The 22531-nt window shown below is 43.2% G+C and overlaps 1 protein-coding gene across 5 annotated transcripts in view; it reads right to left on the minus strand.

The window, feature by feature from the left end:
• The window catches only part of IQCA1 (IQ motif containing with AAA domain 1), a 170252-nt gene that overhangs the window by 44493 nt on the left and 103228 nt on the right, over positions 1 to 22531 (minus strand). For 3 of the 5 annotated variants that reach the window (XM_009238278.3, XM_054550024.2, XM_054550023.2), the window contains exons 9-13: positions 22274 to 22349; positions 15098 to 15204; positions 14830 to 14925; positions 9701 to 9768; positions 5907 to 5989 (exon numbers count right to left, since the gene is read on the minus strand). In XM_009238278.3, the coding sequence (XP_009236553.3) occupies positions 5907 to 5989; positions 9701 to 9768; positions 14830 to 14925; positions 15098 to 15204; positions 22274 to 22349 (430 nt within the window). The remainder of the gene's footprint in view (positions 1 to 5906; positions 5990 to 9700; positions 9769 to 14829; positions 14926 to 15097; positions 15205 to 22273; positions 22350 to 22531) is intronic. The other 2 variants (XM_063713148.1, XM_024243837.3) reach the window with 1 other exon arrangement.

A 22531-nucleotide genomic window follows, 5' to 3' on the forward strand; every position in this document is an offset into this window, starting at 1 on the left:
GTGATTCCAATGACTGCTGGGAGTTCAATGGTGTTGAGGACAGAGTGGGATTACAAATCTGAAGACTAAAAAAAAGCAACTTCGTGTCCAGCGGCTGAGCACGCTGGATCTGTGCAGAGCATTCCTGGCCTGGTGGAGACATCCATCCGGGCAACCATGTTCTGTGTCCGGGGATCCCTGCTCCTGCCCTGCCTGGATGAAGGGCTGGGGAGGAACAGCCCACATCCATCCTCTCTCATCTTCTAGAAGCAGGAGAAATAAACGGCTCTGGGCACTCAGGCTTTGCAGTGCTGGCCTCTGGAGCAACGGAATAGGCAACAGAGGAACCCTCTGGGCCATGCCTCTGTTGTCAAGGTGTTAAAAAGGAACCAAGATAATACATTCAAAACCAGGGAACCCAAGGGTGAGTGAGGGTGCCTGGGTCCTCATCTCATTAATGCTCTTCTTAGACAAGATGACAAGGCATGACTTAGCTGGGTGCTGAGAGCAGTGTGCTTTCCAGAGGCAGGGGGGCATTCCCAAGCCCCCTGAGTTTATGTGATCAGGAAGAAGCTCCCAGCTGTGCAAGAGCCCAGTCCCCTAAGGTAGGAAGTCTGCAATGCCATGTTGTCAGTGCACACAGCTCTTATGCATTGCACTCTCTCTCCTGAAGCCCTCACCTTGTCTTGGTTTTATGGGTATACAGAGAATGCTCACTATCAATCATCGTGCCAAGGTGTCTCGCGTCATTTTTGACTGTCAGTAGGTCATTCTTAGCAGATTCTTCAGGAAGGGCTCAGGGTGATAATTGCTGAGTTCTTGCATGTTTATCAGTTTGTGTCCTATGTACTTGAAAATAAACTTGGCTGGGTACAAAATCCTAGGACCCTGCTTCCTTTCCTTGAGTATCTTATATATGTTACTCCATTTACTTCTGGTGTAACGCATTGCTGTGGAAAAGTCTGAGGGTAATCTAATTTTCTTTCCTTTCCAAGTCATATGATCTCTTTTACACAGATACCCAAAGGCACTTTTATTAGAATGTCTTCTTGATCAATCTGAGTCAATATTCTCAATAGACAGTATTGTCTTTCATTATGTGGTTATAATGTTTTTTAAACATTTAAACCCTTTTCCCGTTTGCCCCGAGAATACTTGCCAGAGGTGCTTTCAGCTGCAGCATTTACCCCAAGATAACTTTGCCACGAAATATCTCGTTTTTATTATTGTTTTTGCATAGCTCTAGTATACTGACTTCAGAAACAAAAGACATCATTCTATTTATAGCATTCTGTTTTCACTAGTGGTATTTCCATTTAGGAAATATAGTCATTCTTGATTGCCGAAAAATATCAAATCCTAGGAAACGTAGCATTCCTATGCATGAGCTTGACATCGTTTTCCAGTGGTTGTTGGCTGAAGATTTATTTGATGAATCTGATTTTTTCTGAAATAGACAATTCTGATGATTCAGAAGATTCTGATATTAGTTCTGTTTAGAAATAACTCCAAGAACAGTTTTTATATTTTATTTTCACATTGAAAATCAGTCAGATTTGCTTCAGCCTCAAAGAGCATGTTTACTTAAATGAGCATGAGCAGCAAGCTGCACTTTTTTTTTCTAAACAGGAAAAGGCCTAAAAGAAATTTTCATGAATTAAAATTATATATATTTATAAAATCAAAATTTGAGACAAGGTCCTGCTCTTTCACCCAGGCTGGAAGGCAGTGGTATGATCTTGACTCACTGCAACCTCGAATTCCTAGGTTCAAGCGCTCCTCCTGCCTCAGCCTGCTAAGTAGCTGGGACTACAGGTGTGTGTCACCATGCCCAGCTACTTTTTATTTTTTATTTTGTAGAAAAAGGGTCTTGCTATGTTGCTAGGCTGATCTCAAATACCTGGTCTCAAGAGATCCTCCTGCCTCAGCCTCCCAGAGTGCTGAGATTACAGGTGTGAGCCACTGTGGCCAGCCAAAATTCTTTGCATTTTTTCTGTTCTTTTGCTTTGATTTTCTTCTTTAGGGTCTCGTATTATCTGTATGTTGGATTTTCTTTGTCTGTCATCAATATTTGATATGCTCTTTTGAATTCTTTTAATATCCTTCATTTCTAATTTTACTTTAAAAATTTGTCTTTTCGCCTTTTATTTCTAAAGCATTATTATCTTTATTTGCTCTTGTATTCATTATAATTTATTTTTTTCTAAAACATTTTCCCCTTTATTTATATTTATTGAGATTTGTCACCTCATTTCTGGGTTTTACTCATTCTATTTTATGCTGTTCTCACACGTCTTCTATAATTTTTTAATGTATATTAACTTTTTTTTTTTTGCGATGGAGTCCCGCTCTGACCCCCAGGCTGGAGTGCATTGGCACAATCTTGGCTCATGCAACCTCCCTGGCTTCAAGCGATTCTCCTGCCTCAACCTCCTGAGTAGCTGGGATTACAGGTGTGTGCCATCACACCTGGCTAACTTTTGTAATTTTTGTAGAGATGGTGTTCCTCCATGTTGGCCAGGCTGGTCTGGAACTCCTGATCAAATGATCCGCCCACCTCAGTCTCCTGAAGTGCTGGGACTACAGGCATGAACCACCGCGCTCGACCTCTTACTGTATATTAACCTGTTTTGAAATAGGTTTCAGTATAGACCTGCTTTGTGGAGATGTCTTTTTGGGAAGTTAATGTTTTCTTATTCTTTTTTTCTTATGACAATTTTGCATGGGCGTTGACCTTGAACTTTTCCATTGATCAAATTTATATGAGTGAATAGTCCAATACTTTTAGAAGGAAGTGTGGCGCAGGATAGCTTTCCCAGTTTCACAGAGCTCCCTCCTGTGTTGTCTTTATAGATGTTAAAAATGCGGTGGCTTGCTTTCTGAGATGTTCTGGCTCTGGTCCCCTCCCCTAATTTCTTCTGGGCCTTCTCTATGTTCCATCTTTACCTTTCTCATCCTGTTCAATTTTGATTTAACTCCCAAGAGTTTCTTTGTAGTATGGGCCCTGTGGAGGAAGGCACTGGGGTGGGTCACCGCCCCAGCCCCTTCACACTTTCTTATTCGGGTCCTTTGCACTCATCTGCTATTGAGGTGGGCCAAACCCCTCCTAGTTTCAGCTTTGATTCTTACCTGGCCCACTGCACATTACCTGGCCCATTGCTCTCTGGTTATTTTGGGGTCTCCTGTTCTCAGGTCCTTTGGTGTCCCTAAAGCTTGTACTTTGGGGCTCAATGGGGAAAACTTGTCATTTAGTTTTGGTGCAAGTGTTGCCTGGGGGGTTTTGGTCTTGTTTTCTAGTTGCTCTATTTTACTATGTGGGGATTTGGGAAGATACACTGCCATCTTTCAAGCTAAGGACCTTAACTGGGAAAAAATGAAAATATGGACAAGTGAAAAAATGAAAATATGGACAAGGTCAAAGTGTGCCAGATTTTGGTGGATATTTGACTACTTTGGTTAGATTAAGTCATTTTCACTTAGAGTCTGTATGAATTTGTTCTTGAATTGCTATAAAGAAATACCCAAGACTGGGTAATTTATAAATAAAAGACGTTTAATTGGCTCACGGTTCTGCAGGTTATACAGGAAGCATGATGCTGGCATCTGCTCAGCTTCTGGGGAGGCCTCAGGAAACTTACAATCATGACACAAGGCAAAGGCGGAGCAAGACGTCTCACATTGTGAGAATGAAAGCAAGCGAGAGAAAAGGGGGAGGTGCTACACACTTTTATTTTTATGTTTTTATTTTTATTATTATTATTTTTTGAGATGGTGTTTCGCTCTTGTTACCCAGGCTGGAGTGCAATGGCGCGATCTCGGCTCACCACAACCTCCACCTCCCGGGTTCAAGCGATTCTCCTGCCTCAGCCTCCTAAGTAGCTGGGATTACAGGCGTGTGCCATGACTTTTTTTTTTTTTTTTTTTTAGTAGAGATGGGGTTTCTCCATGTTGGTCAGGCTGGTCTCAAACTCCTGACCTCAGGTGATCCGTCCACCTTGGCCTCCCAAAGTGCTGGGATTACAGGTGTGAGCCACTGTGTCCAGCCTGCTACCGACCAGATCTCGTGAGAACTCACTACCATGAGGAAAGTCCCAAGGAGGATGGTACTGAACCGTTCATGAGAAACTGTCCCCATGATCCGTTCACCTCCCACAAGGCCCTGTCTCCAATACTGGGGATTGTAATTCTACAGGAGGTTTGGTGGGCACACAGATCTAAACCATATCAGGGTCACTCTTAAACGGCTGACTCCACTTTGATCTCAGGCGTCTTAAAGATGCTTCCTGGAAATTGACAGATCATTGAAAAAGTTCAGAAGGGATGAGAAATTAATAATTAGTTGAGAAGTCAGTCTGCACATAGGTAATAAGAATCTACCACGTGCCAGGCACTGTACTCGGCACTAGGATCTTTTGTTCAGAAATCCAAACCACAAATAAGAGACGGTTCTGTTAAAAATAGCCATTTAAAAATATTAACAGAATTAACAAAACAGAATCAAGGTACAGGAGAAAATTCTCCAGCAGTTGAAGAAGAAACACAGAAAGTAAAATAAATAGAAACCCAAAACATATCTTAATAAATATTCTGGCAAAATTCTTATGCTATTAGGAAACGTGAGGGCTCCTTTAAGCCCTCAAGAAAAAAACAAGGCTGTCTTGCAAAGAGATTAAAATAACCACCCTTTGATCAAAGGAGAATGCCAGCCTTCTTGCCCTCACAGAGCAAAATTGGGTCAATGTAAATATCAGGATGGATAATGATAGGGACAGATGATAATACAGTGAATAAAAAAAGAATCCATGTGTCTACACTGATAACACAACTTTAAAAGATTCCACACTTCCTTACAGAAGAATGATATCTATTCAATGTAGAAGGAATGATAGAAAGAGAAGAACTTAACCTCACCGCTGATGGGACAAAGTGGCATTAAGTGCCCCCAGTGGGAAACACTGACAGGGAGACACCATCGTTTTCCTGTCAAAATGTTTAACCTGAATCGAATAATGAGGACACCATGACACACATTCAATTGAGAGACAGTCTGTGAACAGCTCAGACTCTTCAAAAATGTCAGTGTTGTGAAAGATGGCGGAAGGCTGGGAAACTGTTCCTGATGGAAGGAATTACGGGAGACGGAAGAGACACAACAATCACTTGCACCATCCTTGGCTGGATTTTGGATGGAGAAGGACAAATATTTATACAGGACATTGTCAGGACAATTGGGAAAGCTGAAGGTTCACTGTACATTAGGTAACAGTATTGCATTTGATTTTCTGAGTGGTTTTCCTTCTGTGGTTATGTAGGAGAATGCTGTCATTCATTGGGGGTAATTTCTTCATAAAAGTAAAACTAATAACTGCATTAGGGTGGTACAGTTGTGAGGAATTTTAAGCTTTAAGTGTGTTTTCAGGTCATCATGGTGTTTTTAAAAAATTTAGAGAAAACCATCAGGTGAGGCTGTGATAACAAATGTCCCCACCTCATTCCTCCCCAATATTTGTGTCTCTATTGGAAGGTATCTTTTGGAAAGAATTCCTCCAGTAAGGATTCTGTTGTGGAAGCCTTAGGTGCTGCCCAGGCGCATTTTTTACAAGTGAAATCATAAACAATTCCCCATTTCCTTAAATCAGATTATGCCAGAAAGAATGCACCAAGGAACCTTGCTAGTAGGTTAAAAACCTGCTTCTATTACGTTAGGGGAGAGAGCTGCAACCATTTTATTAAGAGAATCTATTAGTTCACAGCATCCTCTTAGGTTATTTGAATCAATTCAATCCAACAAACATTTACCAGGAGCCACCATGGGCCAGGTTTTGGCTTGAACAAAAATGTAAATAAAACATATTTCTGGCTGCTGGGATTTCAAAACACAAGAGGTGACACGTGACACATACATGCATTATTCTCTGTGTACTCACCAATGTAATCAGAGAGGTTGACTTTCAGAGCCGGGATCAGTAATCCTTCTTCCACCAGTTCCTTATACAGAGACTCGATGGTCCTGGGGAGAAAGCAGAGCGTCTGTTCCAGAGGCACACACACAGAAATCAGCAGTATTTCTGTTAATGATAACATATGTGGAGAACTTAAACCAGATCTATTTCGAATTACATTTGTTCATATGCAAATAAAAGGATTTCTGAAGTGTTTCTACAATTTGGGGATAAATTAGGCTTTTTAAAAACAATGCTTTCACTCATCCATGTGTGTATCTGATGTTTCCCATTAATAAGAATGATATATTTGGGCGTCTGGGACCAGCTATAACTCCTGCAGTCTGCCCTTCCATCAGTCTTCATGATAGCACAAATATGAATTAGAAATTACCCAATAATAGTAAAGCAATGGACCTATAATTATATATTCGGCTAGCATCTGCAAGCTGTAGTACATCATTAATCCTTTGTGAAATTTACGTTTCCTTTTAACCCAATTGCACAATTGTTTGAAAGAAACATCTACAAAGAACAAAGGCTTATACTGAAGATAATTCTTACATGGAAGATAAAACGTCTAAAGCAATGAGGGTGATGATTTTTTAGGAGGGTGTTATACTTTACAGAGTGTTTACAGATGTCAAAACCACTTCTCTAAAAGGACCTTGGGCATATAGCCAGTACACTGGTAATTGATACTAATTGAGAAAAAAATGGACATAGTATCCCACATAACGGATGAAACTCCCAATGATACTTGCTGGGGTTTAGCTTGCAGAAATTAGATAGGTTAAACTCAAATATTATTCAGTATAATCATTCGAGATGTTTTGTCTTTTCCTCTTCTTTATTCTTCCATCCTACTCTGGTGTTTCTATAAGTTCAGAATTGTAAATACAACTTTATTTAGACAGTTCTTCTGACTGTCCTGTGATCCAAGTTAGTGTGATTAAAAGATAACCAAGAATATCAGTTAGACCCAAGCCAAATACTATTCGGGGAAATGTTAATCCAATGACCCCAGTCTTTGGATGACTGGAGTTGTATTGCATCAAACATATTTAAAGTAGTATGCCCTCTGCTGAAAGTTAAGAAATATTTAATTTAGTGGAATTTGGGATAGCAATATTTGACCCATAAATATCAAGGAAGTATCAACTGTAGTGTTTTAACTTGAATACTTATTTAATATAAACACTTAATATACGCATAAAACATTAACATAAATTTGAAGAAGATTCTCTAACATAATCGAACAAATGATATTAAGAAGGTCTGAGGCTAGGCGTGATGGCTCACACCTGTAACGCTTGCACATTGGGAGGCTAGGGTGGGCAGATCATTTGAAGTCAGGAGTTCAAGCCAGGCTGGCCAACATGGTGAAACCCCATCTCTACTAAAAATACAAAAAAATTAGCTGGGCCTGGTGGTGGGCAACTGTAATCCCAGCTACTCAGGAGGCTGAGGCAGGAGAATCGCTTGAACGCCAGAGGCGCAGGTTGCAGTGAGCTGAGATGGCGCAAGTTCTCTCCAGCCTGGGCAATACAGCGAGACTCTGCCTCAAAAAAAAAAAAAAAAAAAAAAAAAAAAGCTAGTAGAAGACACCGTGGCACTGTGTGTGAGCATGGGCTGCACCTTCCTCAAGGGATGGGACTCCGAGGCCCCTCTGCCCCCCAAATCTGCCCCAGGAGGTGCCGGTGTTTATGCATGGACAGATGTGTACCTCCCCACGAACTGGGGCACCTGAGACTCAAAACGCTGACCAGCTGCTTCTTAGGCAGCAGTCAGCCACAGCATCTCAACCTGGAACTGCTTCTCAACCAATGGAGCCTTGAGTGGAGAAACCTGCAGCCCCTCCCCCTATGGATGTCCCGTGACAGCCATTTCTCTAGAGAGCAGAAACCCACACTCCCTCCGACTGTGTTTCCAGGGGCTGCTTGCCAGGGCCGCGGCAGTGTTCTGGCCTCCCTGGAGGCCACAGATGTCTGGTGCCCCTCTGGGTGCTCTGGCCTCCTCTTCCCCCGCAGAGAGCTCTAGGCAGGGCTTTCTCCCTCACAGAGCTTCCCTCCAACAGAGTTTGGGGAGAGTAATGCTGGGACACAGGGAGAAGCAGGAACCCCCAAACAGGGTAGCGACAGCACTAAGGGAAGGGGAGGGAACCCCCAAACAGAAGAGTGACAGGACCAAGGGAAGGGGAGGGAACCCCCAAACAGAAGAGTGACAGGACCAAGGGAGAAGGGAGGGAACCCCCAAACAGAAAAGTGACAGGACCAAGGGAGGGAACCCCTAAACAAGAGCAATAGGACCAAGGGGGGAGGGAGCCCCCAAACAGAAGAGTGACAGGACAAAGGGAGAGGGGAGGGAACCCCCAAACAGGGCAGCAACAGGACCAAGGGAAAGGGGAGGGAACCCCCAAACAGGGGAGCAACAGGACCAAGGGAGAGGGGAGGGAACCCCCAAAGAGGGGAGCGATGAGACCAAGGGAGAAGGGAGGGAACCCCCAAATAGAAGAGTGACAGGACCAAGGGAGAGGGGAGGGAACCCTCAAACAGGGGAGCAATGAGACCAAGGGAGAGGGGAGGGAACCCCCAAACAGAAGAGTGACAGGACCAAGGGAGAGAGGAGGGACCCCCCAAACAGAAGAGTGACAGGACCAAGGGAGAGGGGAGGGAACCCCCAAACAGAAGAGTGACAGGACCAAGGGAGAGAGGAGGGACCCCCCCAAACAGGGGAGCGACAGGACCAAGGGAGAGGGGAGGGAACCCCCAAACAGAAGAGTGACAGGACCAAGGGAGAGGGGAGGGAACCCCCAAACAGAAGAGTGACAGGACCAAGGGAGAGGGGAGGGACCCCCCAAACAGGGGAGCGACGAGACCAAGGGAGAAGGGAGGGAACCCCCAAACAGAAGAGTGACAGGACCAAGGGAGAGGGGAGGGACCCCCCAAACAGGGGAGCAACAGGACCAAGGGAGAGGGGAGGGAACCCCCAAACAGAAGAGTGACAGGACCAAGGGAGAGGGAAGGGAACCCCCAAACAGGGAAGCGACAAGACCAAGGGAGAAGGGAGGGAACCCCCAAACAGAAGAGCGACAGGACCAAGGGAGGGGAGAGAACCCCCAACAGGGGAGCGACAGGTGTTGACCCATTAAGACCCAAGGGAAGAAAAATATACATTCAAAATTACTTCCCACATTATTTATTAGGGATTTTAATTAAATTCCTTGATAATATGTGAAATCCTAGGTACTGTTTATTTTCAATGTTAAAGTACTTTCAGGCCACTTCAAGTTAAAAATGAACACTTGAATTCATTCGTCCTGCGCTGAAGCTGGGCCCATGAAGTTCCGAGAAAGGACACAGCCCTTCCTGAGACTGGGCCTCACTGCTCTCATTCCTTCCGCGGCAGGAGCAACGGCCTCAGCAGAGGCGCTCGCGCAGATTCCTGCCCTGTGAGAACTCAGAGTCTCCGTATTTCCTCAAAAGCCTCACCAGGGTGTTATTTCTTAAACAAATAATTTAAAGAACACCTCTTCCATGAATTTTAAAACTTAAAAAAATGTTATGACGTCAGAAGCCATGGGGGTCCAGGTTTGCCTTCTGGGCCACTCAGGCATCTTTCCAGTCTGGGATTTGTAGGACTTAGAGGTGGCTCCCACCACTCCGGGACTGTGGAGGATGAACAGGGCGTGGCATCACAGAGGGGGCGCACTCGGGGTTTCCTGTGCTCTTCTCTGGGGCTTCTCATGTGCATCACAACATAACAAGTCCATTTCTCACCTGTCAGCTGTCAGATCTTTATCCTTCTTTGCCTTTTTCTCTTTCTTTTTGCCTTTCTTTCCTTTCTTCTTTCGAAAAAAAAGGAAATAACCAACAATTTAGTCAAAACAAGCAAGCAAATAAGTCCTAGAAATTAGCTAAGCACGTTGTTTTCTGGGGGTGGTGGGAGGTGGAAAGTTAATTGTGGTGGCGTGAACACGGAGCTGCCGTGTTATCATGAACGTAGGGACTAGCCTGGAAAATCCCAAGTTGCTTATGTGGTGTGTCCTTGTGTGGACAGACGTGAGGTCCCCACTGTGGAACTTGCACAGGGCCAAATTCCAAACAGGGAAGAGCATTCTGACTTTCTGGGCTCTGGCTTGGTGTCCCACAAAGGATGAGAGTGCAGTGTGGACATACAGAGTCAAGCTGTGCTCACCTTTGGTGACTGATATAAGCTGAATGCTTGTGTTCCCCCAAAATTCATGAGTTGAAACCTACCCCCAAGGTGCTGGTATTAAGAGATGGGGCCTTTGGGAGGCAATTAGGTCACAAGGGTTCCACGGTCATGGAGAGGTCTGAGGGAGCTTGTTCACCCCTTCCACCATGTGAAGACACAGCTAGAAGGAACCATCTTTGAAGTGGATAATGAGGCCTCACCAGACACAAAATCACTAGACATCGAGTCTGCTGGTGTCTTGATCTTGGACTTCCCAGCTCCCAGAACTATGAGCTATTAATTTCTGTTGTTTATAAATTACTCAGCCTAAGAACGTTGTTATAGCAGTCTGAACAGACTAAGGCAGTACCCAATTGCCTTTCTCTGTTAGCATCTAGCCCCAAATCTGGAGCCCTCAGGGCCAGGCAACAGTCTACCTCTAGTTCCCAAGGGGCTTTGCACTCAGGTACTTGTGACAGCCTAGAGGGACATGCTTCAAATGTGCTTATTTCATGTGCTTATTTGCCATCTGTACATCTTCTTCAGTGTGATGTCTCTTTATGTCTTTCACTCGTTTTCTAATCGTGTTGCTTGTTTCTTAACTTTTGAGTTTTGAGTTCTTTATATGTTTATATGTTTCAGAGTTCTATATATGTCTAGTATATGAATACTAGATCTTTGTCAGATATGTGGTTTGCAGATATTTCCTCCCAGTCTGTAGCTTGTCTTTTTATCCTCTTAACAGGGTCTTTCACAGAGCAATCATCTTTAGTTTTGATGAAGTCCAATATTTCCTTTTAAAAATTGTGTTTTGGATGCTAATTCTAAGAACTCTTTATCTAGCCTAGCCCCCAAAGTCTTCTCTTTTTGTTTTTCTAAAAGTTAAGTCTGTGACCCATTTTGAATTAATTTTTATATAATGTATGAGACTTAGGTTGAGGTCCATTTCTTTTTGCTTATGGATCTCCAGTTACTCTGGCACTACTTATTCAAAAGTGTATCTTTCCTCCTTTGAATTGCTTTTGCACCTTCATCAAAAGTCAGGTAGGCATGCTTGCGTGGGCCTATTTCTAGAATCTCTGTCCTGTTCCATTGATCTATGTGTTTAGCTCTTTACCAATAGCATACAGTCTTGATTATTGTAGCTATATGATAAGCCTTAAAATTGAGTAAATTGGTCCTTCTCACTTTATTCTTCTTTTTCAAAATTGCTTTAGTTATTCTAGTTCCATTACCTTTCCATATAAATTTTAGAATAAACTTGTCTATGTCTACAAATTATATTTCTGGGATTTTGGTAGAATTGCATTAATCCTATCCTATAAAAATATCCTAATGGACATTTTTTACTATGTTGAGTCTTCCAATTCATGAATATGGTATGTCTGTCTATTCAGATCTGCTTTGATTTCTTTACTGGCATTGTGCAGTTTTAACATACAAGTCCTACACCTGTTTTGTTAGATTTACACATATGTATTTCATTTTTTGAGTGATTTAAAAATCACATTCCATTTTAACTTTGGTGTCTATGTATTCATTGACGATATGTAGAAATACAATTGATTTTTGCATGTTTATCTTATATCCTGCACCCTTGCTGATGTAAGTTGATTTGGAGTTTGTAGATTCCTTGGGATTTTCCACAAGAAAACAATGTCATCTGTAAACAAAACCTTTTAATCTTATAATAGTTTTAGATTTACAGAAAAACTACAAAAACAGTACAGAAATACCTCTCACATAATTTTCCACATTAACATCTTACATCAAGTATGGGACATTTGTCACAACTAAGAAACCAACATTGGTACAATATTATCAATAAAAACCCGAAGTTTATTAGGTTTCCACTAATTTTTCCCTAATATCCTTTTGTTTTCCAGGATCCCAGGAAGGTTTTGGAGTACTGATTTAACCTCTTTATTTGTTATTGGTGTGTTGAAGCTTTCTATTTCTTCTAGATTTGGTCTTGGTAGGTTGTATATTTCTAAGAATGTATCCATTTCTTCTAGGTTGTCCAACTTATTAGCATATAATTGTTCATAATAGTCTCTTATGATCTTTTTTGTTTCTTTGACATTGGTTGTAATTTCTTCTGTTCTATTTCTGAATTTATTTAAATCTCATCTTTTTCTTAGTCTCTAGCATAGAGTTTGTCAATTTTTAAAATCCTTTCAGAAAACCAGCTCTTAGTTTTATCATTTTTTCCTATTGTCTATCTATTCTCTATTTCATGGATTTCTGCTCTAATCTTTGTTATTTCCTGTCTTGTGCTAGCTTTGGGTTTAATATTCCCCTCTTGTTCTAGTTCCTTGAGGTATGTTGGTTATTTGAGATTGTTCTTTTTTAATATAGGCATTTATTGTGAAAAACTTCCCTTTTAGTATTGCCTTTGCTACATCCTATAATTCTTGGTATGTTGTGTTGTCATTTTTGTCTTGAGATATTTTCTAATTTCCCTGCGAATTTTTTTCTTTGACTCAATGGTTGTTCAAGAGTGTGTTGTTTAATTTCCGCATATTTGTGAATTTTTCTGTATTCTTTTTGTTATTGATTTCTAGTTTCATTTCATTGCAGTTGGAAGTTACTTGGAATGTTTTCAATATTCTTATACTTATTAAGACTTGTTTTGTGACTTAGCATGTGATATATCCTGGAGAATGTTCCATGCATACTCGAGAAGAATGTGTATTCTGGTGCTGTTGGGTAGAATAACTGTTAGGACTATTTGGTCCCTAGTATTATTCAAGTCTGCTGTTTCCTTATTGATTTTCTGTCTGGATGATATATTCATTACTGAGAGTGGGATAGTGAGTTCTCCTACTATTATTGTATTGCTGTCTATTTCTCCCTTCAGATATGTTAGTATTTGCTATATATATTTAGGTGCTTTGATTAAAGGTGTATATATAATTGTTATATCTTCCTATTGAATTGACCCTTTTATCATTAGTTAATGATCTTTTTGGTCTCGTGATAGTTTTTGATTTGAAGTCTATTTTGTCTAAGTATAGCCATTTCTTCTCTCTTTTGCTTATTATTTGCATGAGATATCTTTTTTCGATCCCTTCACTTTCAGCCTGTGTCCCTAAATCTGAAATGAATCACATGTATATAGCATATAGTTGGATTTTTAAAATCCATTCAGTGACTCTGTATCTTTTGATTGGTGAGTTTAATCCATATACATCTGAAGTATTTTTTGAAAGGTAAGGACTTACTTTTGCCATTTTGTTAGGTTTATTTCTATTTTGAGGTTCTTTTGTTCCTCTCTCAAGTTACAAGTTGCTTTGTAACTTAATGATGTTTTGTAGTGATATACTTTGATTCTTTTCTGGTTCTGGGATCCAAAGACAGGCCCAACGCTGATTTTTGTGGGTGGGCCCACAAAAATAAAGAAGCACAATGGTTGCAGTAAATGACTTGCTATTACTACACCACAAAAGTGGAGAAAGCTGCCATAGAAGCAAGGCACACCCAGGGTTTGTGGGAGGCCCATGGTTCTGGGGTCCAAAGACAGGCCCAGTGCTGATTTTTGTGGGTGGGCCTGGTGTCAGGGTTTGTGGGAGGCCCATGGTACTGGGGTTCACTGGCCTGGTGCTGAGCTCTGTGGTGAAGTCAGATGTTCACTTCTCTGTCCCTTTCTTCCAAGATAAAACTCATGGGTCTAGGAGATCTCTCTTGGCACTAGGCTGTGTGGGCTTTGGGGTGACATGGGTAAAGTGAAACTTTCATTCTTACTCTCTTCAATGCATCTTTTTTTTATGATTCTGTGCTCCACCCAGGTGCTGCAGCCTCTCACCTGAATCCCAGAGCTCTTGTGAAGGTACTTTCATCTATGGATGGTTATTAAATTGGTGTTTTCAGCTTACAGTGAAAGATCTTCAGAACACCAATTCAGTTGCCTTCAGGGTTAAACCATAATATCAACACAAAATGGATCAAGAGCCAGTCATCCTAAAAAGACCACATGCATGGCCCCTGATCTAGCAAAAGTAGTCACAAATGCAGCTGAATGTGTGGAAACCTCTAAGAAAATGTGTGAATCACAGGAAGAGCGGCTCAGTCATGGAACGTGGAGAAAGCTGCCACAGAAGCAAAGGCTGCCTATGCTCATGCCAGCACTGACAGGGAGAAGAACTCTCCGCCCTCTACCTTGGGTATTCTGGCCCCAATGACAGGGCTGTCTCTGGAATGAAGGTAGAAGCAGGGGCCAAACTAAATGAACTTCAAATACCCTGATCTAACTAGCTACTCTAAACCACTGTGAGATGGATTGGTGGCAACTTACACTTCCAGTTCATCCAATTCCTTTCCCTGTGATTCCCTCACTCACAAAAACCTGCTCATTACCATTGGCCTCCATTATAGATCTATGTACAGGTACAGTTGGGGGACTGTTTGGGGAATGTGCTTTGGCTCTTTTGATAGTTCCCATTCTATCAGTGGGGCTTGGGTAATATGAATCTGCAACTGACCGGGGCTGGGGAGATGTTACTCTCAGATGGTTGGGTTTATCCTATTTATGAATCCACAGGCCCAGAGGTTAAATGGTGGACCAATTAAATTTACCAAAGGCAGGCATGTTTCCCCGTGAGGTGTCCTGGCAATAGGCAGCCCTCCTGGACATGCCACAGCATGTCAGGAGCTGCTTTTCATGACTGAATCCGCTCCACCTCACCCCTCTGCAGGCTCCTTCCCCACTCACCTTGTCCTTTTTCTTTCCTGCTTTCATTGGGCGCTCCCTTTCTCTGTCCACAGCTAGCTTTAAGTTTTCAAGTTCCTGTCTCATCAACTCATCAACCTAGGAGAATACAAAACATACTACTTTTAAGTCACTTTGCATGTCTTGTGTTTTGTTTGTGAAGTTTAAAAATCCCTTAAGTTATGGGGTGGGTCATTAGTAGGAAATTGTAAAGAAGCACAATGGTTGAAGTAAATGATTTGCTGTTACTACACCATAAACGTAGCCGTACCTGTATCCTGATCTCTGACTCTACTTCTTTCCGTTTCTCCTCTTTGATCAGTTCTGGATCATAGTCCTGAGAGAAATTCCAAGACTCATCTTTTTTCATCCAGATTTCTATACTCCAGAAGGGTAAAGAAAAAGAAAAAGAAAAAATTTTAAAAAGATACAGGTTAATGAAATTTTAAAAAGACATAGGTTAATTGTAAGTTACTGCAATATAAACATAAGCCTAACTTTATATGCTATTGCATAGGATAAAAGTTTGAATAAAATAAGCTGGACAGATGAGATTCATATATGTGCTTGTAAATACACTAAAAAAAGAAAAAAAAACTGCTGATGTAAAAATATTGAGTTTTAGTTTACTCAATATTTTTTAAGTGTGATAAATAGTATTCTACTGTATTATTATAATCATGTAAAAACAATATGTTAATGCTGGGATTATACAATCATAGGTGACCTTTTTTGTAATGTTTTATCTTACTTTTTTTCTTCAAATGATTCACTAAAATATGAAAGATTTTGTTGCCTGTTGAACTCTCCAGGAATGATCCCTTGCCTCCTATTATAAAACAGACAACACTAAACACACAAGTACCCAGTATTTCTCCCTAATTCAACAGCTAAATTTCTGAATTACTTTTTGGATGTTTTTGAAATCACACATATTTAAAATTTCCCTTTTGCCTCTTCCTGGTGGTTAGGAGGGTGGACCTGGAGAAACATGGCCCTAGACAAAATAAGAATAATTTCTCATCACTAAAATAAATGGAAATAGAGCTCCTTTCTCAGAAGGGAGGCTCCAAATGTATGCTGAGGTGTGAAATAGCTGGATCCTCGACCTGGGACTTGGAAGAGGTCTCCCGTGGGAAGCCAAGACTTGTCATTTGGGGAAGGAGACATCTTTCTGGAATCTATGTCGAGAATGTAAAGGAAATTTGCTGGAATTTGTGAAGCTGACAACCGCCACCCAGTCTGGCCACTTCACTGGGAGCTGCCTTTAGGGCTGTGATGACCTTCAACCTAGGAAGGCAGCTGAGGACCCGGGGCACAGACAGAGGCTCCCAACCTCTAAGGGACAAGGGCTGCCCCTTGTGAAGACAGCAGAGGCTGCAGGCCTCCAAGGCAGGTGGGGTGGTGAATGAATGAAGGAGGCTTCTCAGCATGGCTTCCCTGACAAGCATGGCATGACCCACTGACCGAGAAGGGAGAGGGTGGTGCTCTAACTCTACATTGGGAGGAAAGTCATAGTCACAGACAGAAGCACAAATCTGGCTGCCGGAGACCCAGAGCCATCAAACATGAAGACCTAGCATAGAGAAGTTTCCCCAGAGAATCACATGGGCAAACCAATGGGAAGGAGGGGTTGAGTCTCTGAACAAACCACAGAGGACCAGGAACTGGCAAAAGGGATGAACAAGGAAAGGGGCAGGGATAAGGTGCTGTGAGACCCAGGAAAAGCTAGACTCTCAGGAGAGGTGGGGAAAGACTGGGGAGATTCTGATGCAAACTCAGAACTGGCGAATAGGCAGGACAATTGTCCCGAGGGTTTTGGCCACCTGCCACCTGCCTGGGGCAGCACAGCTTGGTGCAAGAGCCACTGTTTGTGGCCAGGTGGAACCCCTGCCCTACCACCTACCAGCTGGTGACCTTAGCAGGGGACAGCCTTTGCAGAGACCATTCCCCTTTCTGAGAAATGAAAATAACCCCTTCCTCATGCCGATACGGTGATGGTAAATGGAATAAAATATATAAAGTTATATGAATAAATTAATTTATTTTTAATAAATATTTATATATAAATAAATATATACAGTTCCAGTTTAGCCCCAAATAGTTGCTGCCATCCCCCAGGAAGCAGAGCATCTCACAGGGTCTTAGCCTACCTCATTGACACTCTCTACCCCTCGAGGGGAGAGGATAATGCAGGACAGCAGTTACACCAGAAACAGCTATGCCCCAAAGCCCCAAAGCAGGTGCATGCCAGCAAAGAGGAATCGGGGCCCTGGGGCCAGTGCCTGTGTCTTTAGTGGTCAGAGTCAGGACCCTCAGGACAGGACACCTGCAGGAAGACAGGACATGGAAATGCAGCTCCAGTTTTCAAAAAGGGTGGGTCTGGCCAGGTGCAGTGGCTCATGCCTGTAATCCCAGCACTTTGGGAGGCCGAGGTGGGCAGATCACGAGGTCAGGAGTTCGAGACCAGCCTGACCAACATGGTGAAACCCTGTCTCTACTAAAAATACAAAAATTAGCCAGGTGTGGTGGCGCGCACCTGAAATCCCAGCTACTCAGGAGGCTGAGGCAGGAGAATTGCTTGAATCCAGGAGGCGGAGGTTGCAGTGAGCTGAGACTCCAGCCTAGGCAACAGAGCGAGACTCTGTCTCAAAAAGAAAAAACAAAAAGAGTGGGTTGGGTTCACAAGCTGCAGATGCTGATACCAGAGGTGAGCACAGCACTTTCTGGGCAGAAGGGGTTGTTTGCCACACACAGCAGAGGCAGGTCCACCTGACTTCCCGGACAGCCTACAGTGCAGATGGCTCAGCAGGTGTCTGAGCGGGGTGGGTGGTGGGGGTTCCAGCAGGACCCAGCAAGAGCTCTTGGCTAGCCTACCTCCTACCAGCAAACTGAAGGGCAGGGCTGTGTGTATTGCTGGCTGAGCACCGTCTCTGCCACAGAGATATGGAGGACCAGCCTGTGGTGATGCAAGGTCAGCTGGGCAGGTTTTTGAAAATGATGCAGAAAATGATGCAAATTTCTTTCAGAATGGCTAATGTGGGCTTACAAACAGACAAAAAATAAATCACAAAGGTGGTAAATTTTTCATAGGACCAATGCACTTAGGTGTCCTTCCCCAGACAGGGCAGTCTTATAAGAGGTGGCCCAGGGATTGGGGGCACAGCGCTGGGGGTGGGAAGGGGGCTCAGATGGGACTCTGAAGGTGACTGCAGAGGTGAGGCCAAAGTTCAAGGGGTGTCTTCATTCACACGGGGCAGGTGGCCAGCCCAAAACAGGTGTGACAACAAGAGGGGAGAAGAGGCGAAAAAGGCTGATGGGCTGGAGTGGGCCTACAGGAGGCAGCTGGGAAGCCTGGGCTGAACAACTCTCCTTACACATAATCCTTTCCAGTGAGAGCCAGCCCGAGAGCCAGGGTATAGAAAACAAGCATTGCATACATTGTCTGAAGCATCCCATTGGTGGAGGAGATGCTTCATGCCACTAATATGTGGAAGTTCGTTCTTTGCCCTGCACTCCCTTAGATTTTGTGGTTAGCTTGTAGGATGCATGTACTCCAAAGGCCCGGAGAGTTTACGACTCCTGCATTTGAAGTGAATTGCTCTTTTCTAGTAAATTTTCTGAAATGTACATAAGCTTAAACTGTGAAAAACTTCAAAATGTAGGAATAACACGTAGTGATAAAACATAGGAAAAGGAATCAATGCTTCCTTTTATGTGTTAAAATTGTAAGCATTCTCCCTCGAAAATTCTAGAAAAGGTTTAAATGTGTTATAACGTGCTGTTTACTAATAACAATCCCCCTTGTAGGATTTCTAAATCTTCTGCAATAGCAGCACCTACCTGTTACATCAGGGCACTTTAAACAAAACAGCTTTGTTAGTAATGGGAAGCTACTTTTCTTTTTCACTAGATTCACTAAAATCAGGAAATAACGTATTTAATAATCAAAGGAAGGCAGAATCTTTAACAGAAGGGAAATCATGCCATGATTACTTATGTAGAAACAGTTGTACGGTAGAACACATTCTCATTCTGGAGTTGCAACTATATTTAAAATAAAACACTACAGAGCCGTTTTGCCCATTTCCTCTCTAGATCGTTTAAATGGATTGAGTTTTCCACTGAAACTTTGCTTTTCTCATGACACTTTTGCGCAGGGCACTTTTCAATCCCTTCAAGAATTTCATGGACATTTATAAATGCAGGAAGCTATTCATGGCCCTCAAAGGGCAACAACTGCCCCACTCTCTCCTAGAGCGGAGAAAGAGCTTTTATCCTAAGAATGTGAAAAGCGAGGCCAAGGCAGTTTCACACATAGGGGGGCAATGAAAGAGGGGCGGGGGGGGGAGAGGTTAATCTTAGTGATTAAAATGCTAATGTTTTATTTGAAGAGGAAAACCTTTGATTTTTAAGAAAAGCATTCTAAGAGGAAGACATTTAATTCCTTTAAGTTACCAAAGACCTGGCAGATAACAAGTCCAATGCCACAACATCCAACCAGGAAAATGACACTCCAGGTTTGCTTCTAGGAGGGACGCTGCTTGCTTTTTCAGTCTTAATGGAAACAGATATTACACAAAAGGCGTGGACAGTTTTCAGAGCTTTTGGGCCGGTCAGCAGGTCGCAAGAGTTGGCTTCCCATGGGAGCATTAGATTTCTCTAATTCTTAATGTTTGCTTGTATAGAAATGATACACATTGTTTTAAACAAAGTCAGAGTATTAAACAGATTATAATAAAAAACCTGTCCCACTCTGTCTACCTGCCAATTACATTATCCAATGGCATTCTTTCCTATATTCATTTATTCATTAAAAATACATAGGACAAATTCAGTTATTACGTTTTGACTTTATTGAGCCCATTATAGGCCAGGCACTGCTCTCAGAGCAGGTGGATAATGGAAGGCCCTGCCCTCAAGGACTTGGCATTGCACTGTGAGAATCATCCGTGAACACACACTCATACCCAAGTGGTAAGTATAGCAGGCAAAGGGTGGGCACGGGCAGAGGGGGACTGTCACTCCACAAGGGCCCTCAAGGAAGGCCTCACTGGCACCGAGGCCCAAAGGGACAAGCATTCTGAGCCAGAGGAACAGAAAGCATGAGGGCCGGAGGTGAAGTGTGCCCAGCCTGCTGGAGGAAGTGCAGCGGCTGCAGGGGCCTGTGTAGCGATCTGGTTTCGTGGAAGCTCTTTCGGGTGGTTTCTGTGTTCTTTTCCTAGTGTCTATATAACATGCTCATATGCTACTTCTTGATTTATCCATCTCAGACATGAGCCCCTGACTTCCTGCTGTGGGACAGCAGGCTTCTGCTCTCTGGCTCCTTTCTTCCTGTGCCCTAGTTGTCTTTACATAGTTGTATCAGAAGAGAAGGCAGCCCTGCTTTCCACATCCCGGGGCACCTGCTGTCTGAGTGTGAGTGAAGGACAGCTTTCAGATGCCCAGGGCAGCCAAAACTCCCCTCTGCGAGTCCCTTCTTGGGTCATCCTAGAGAATGAGCTCCACCAAAATGAGGGAGAGGCAAGAAGTCAGCAAAGGCCAAGGAAGGCTCAAGGATCGCAGCTGAGAGGGAGGGCTCCACAAAGGTGCTCTTCAGAAGAAAACAAATTAGTAAGTTACCTGGCATGTTTGAAGGTGTGGGAGTTATCTTATAGATACATGCAGTACCAAGCCAGTGAGGGTGGCTGTAAAGGCCAAATGATGATATGCAAAGCAGAGTCTTAGATGGGATGTTGTTGCAGACACATACCTGATGCCAGTCGACCCTAGCCAGGCCCATGGCCCCACTGTGTGGATGACAGTAACTCCCAGCAGGACCCACTGGATGTTGTTACTGTCATCCGAACTTACAGAAACTACTCAGTTTATGCCACTATCTCCACCCCATCCCACCACTGTAACCCCCAACATATAAGCTCGTTGTTGGCAGGTGTTACCTTTATATCTCCGGGCTGGCACTGCACCTGACACCCTGGAGATGCTGAATGTTTGTTGAAGGAATATGCAAGTGAAAAGGTGTTTCTGATAGTGACTGCTCTGCATGGTTAAGGAGTTGATGGATTCTTAAGCTTGGATGACAGCGGGGCTTCTACCAGTACCTGCCCACACGAGGAGAGCAACATTTACCTCTCCCAGTTGTGAAGGTTAAATGAGATGGGCATGGAAAAACTCCAAGGCTTGCATGTCTTAGGTACTTAATAAATGTTAGCTTTCCCTTTTGACCTCCTTTCTTCCCAGTGAAAATGGATTGAGTTGCCAAATCCTGCCAATGTCATCGTGTCCCCCAGGGTTCCCCTTTAGTTCAGCATCTCATGCAGTGGGGTGCCCTTGCCACTAGTGGTATGTAAGAGAATTTTCAGTGGCACACAGACATTTTTATCTTATATCACTAGCATATCAAACCTATGACCACATTCATATTGTTGCTTAGGATAAGGTGCAATTATTAAGGTGAAAGCCCTGAGTCAATTTAAAAATACATCTATTAAGTTAATAATATCCAGAGAAGACCAAGGTTGGGAAGGAGGCCACGAATGACTGCCATTTGGAAAGATTCCACTTCACATCCGGATTGCATCTTTCAGAAACTTCCACACTAGCACTAATGACTGAGGTCACCTTGGCAGGTCACTGTGTTTGGATTTATCCTGAGGGCACAGTAGAACCACAGGAGTTGGGTAATAGTTCTAGGAAATTAAAATGCAAATATCTGAAAGACCAGTTCCTACACTTGCGGATCCAGCCAGATGACAGCTATGCTCATCAGGCTGAACAATTGACAAAAAAATCGTGTGTCAGAATTGAGGCACACGTCTTAGTCTAATAGGAATAAGACATTTCACTATACATACAGTATCAATTTTCTTAATTTAAGCAATCTAAAAATATCTTTCTTCCCTGCCACTAGCATGAAGACATTCAGCTGACGTCTTAGGGGTTCAAAAACAGGATGGAGGTCTTGACTGTCTTCTCATCCTATATGCATCTTGCCTTTTAACCAATTGTATGCTTAAGGCCACCAAAAGGACTTTTTTTTTTTTTGAGACAGAGTCTCGCTCTGTCACCCAGGCTGGAGTACAATGGCGTGATATCGGCTCACTGCAAGCTCCGCCTCCTGGGTTCAAGCGATTCTCCTGCTTCAGCCTCCCGAGTAGCTGGGATTACAGGCTCCCGCTGTTATGCCCAGCTAATTTTTTTATTTTTGAAGAGATGGGGTTTCACCATGTTGGCCAGGCTGGTCTTGAACTCCTGACCTCAGATGATCTGCCCGCCTCGGCCTCCCAAAGTGCTGGGATTACAGGCGCAAGCCACCTCGCTTGGCCAGGAAATTTAAAATAGAGACAGGCAGAAGTCTCGGTTGTGAGTGGCATGCAGCAGCCTCCTGTGATGGGGTTCCCAGCACGTGCTGCTGTCTCGGTGACCATGCACGCTCTCCTAAACTGACCTTTGTATGCGTTACATCCTTCCTTCATTGCAGGAAGAAAAAGACTTGGTGACATTTTCCATTTTTCATCTTCTTCCTGTTCAAAGCAGAATATTTTCGTTAATCCCAGGCAAGACCGGGCAGCAAAAGACGCAGACGCTGTGATAACCGTGACCAGGGTTCATGCTGTGCAGGCCCAGTTCTGGTCCCCCTGGGCAGTGACCCTCTGGCCCGTCTAAGTATGGAGTGCTGTGTCCACTGACCAGGCATGGGTGGTCC

This window comes from Pongo abelii, chromosome 11, assembly GCF_028885655.2.
Source record: "Pongo abelii isolate AG06213 chromosome 11, NHGRI_mPonAbe1-v2.0_pri, whole genome shotgun sequence".
In the NCBI taxonomy this organism is placed as follows: Eukaryota; Metazoa; Chordata; class Mammalia; order Primates; family Hominidae; genus Pongo; species Pongo abelii.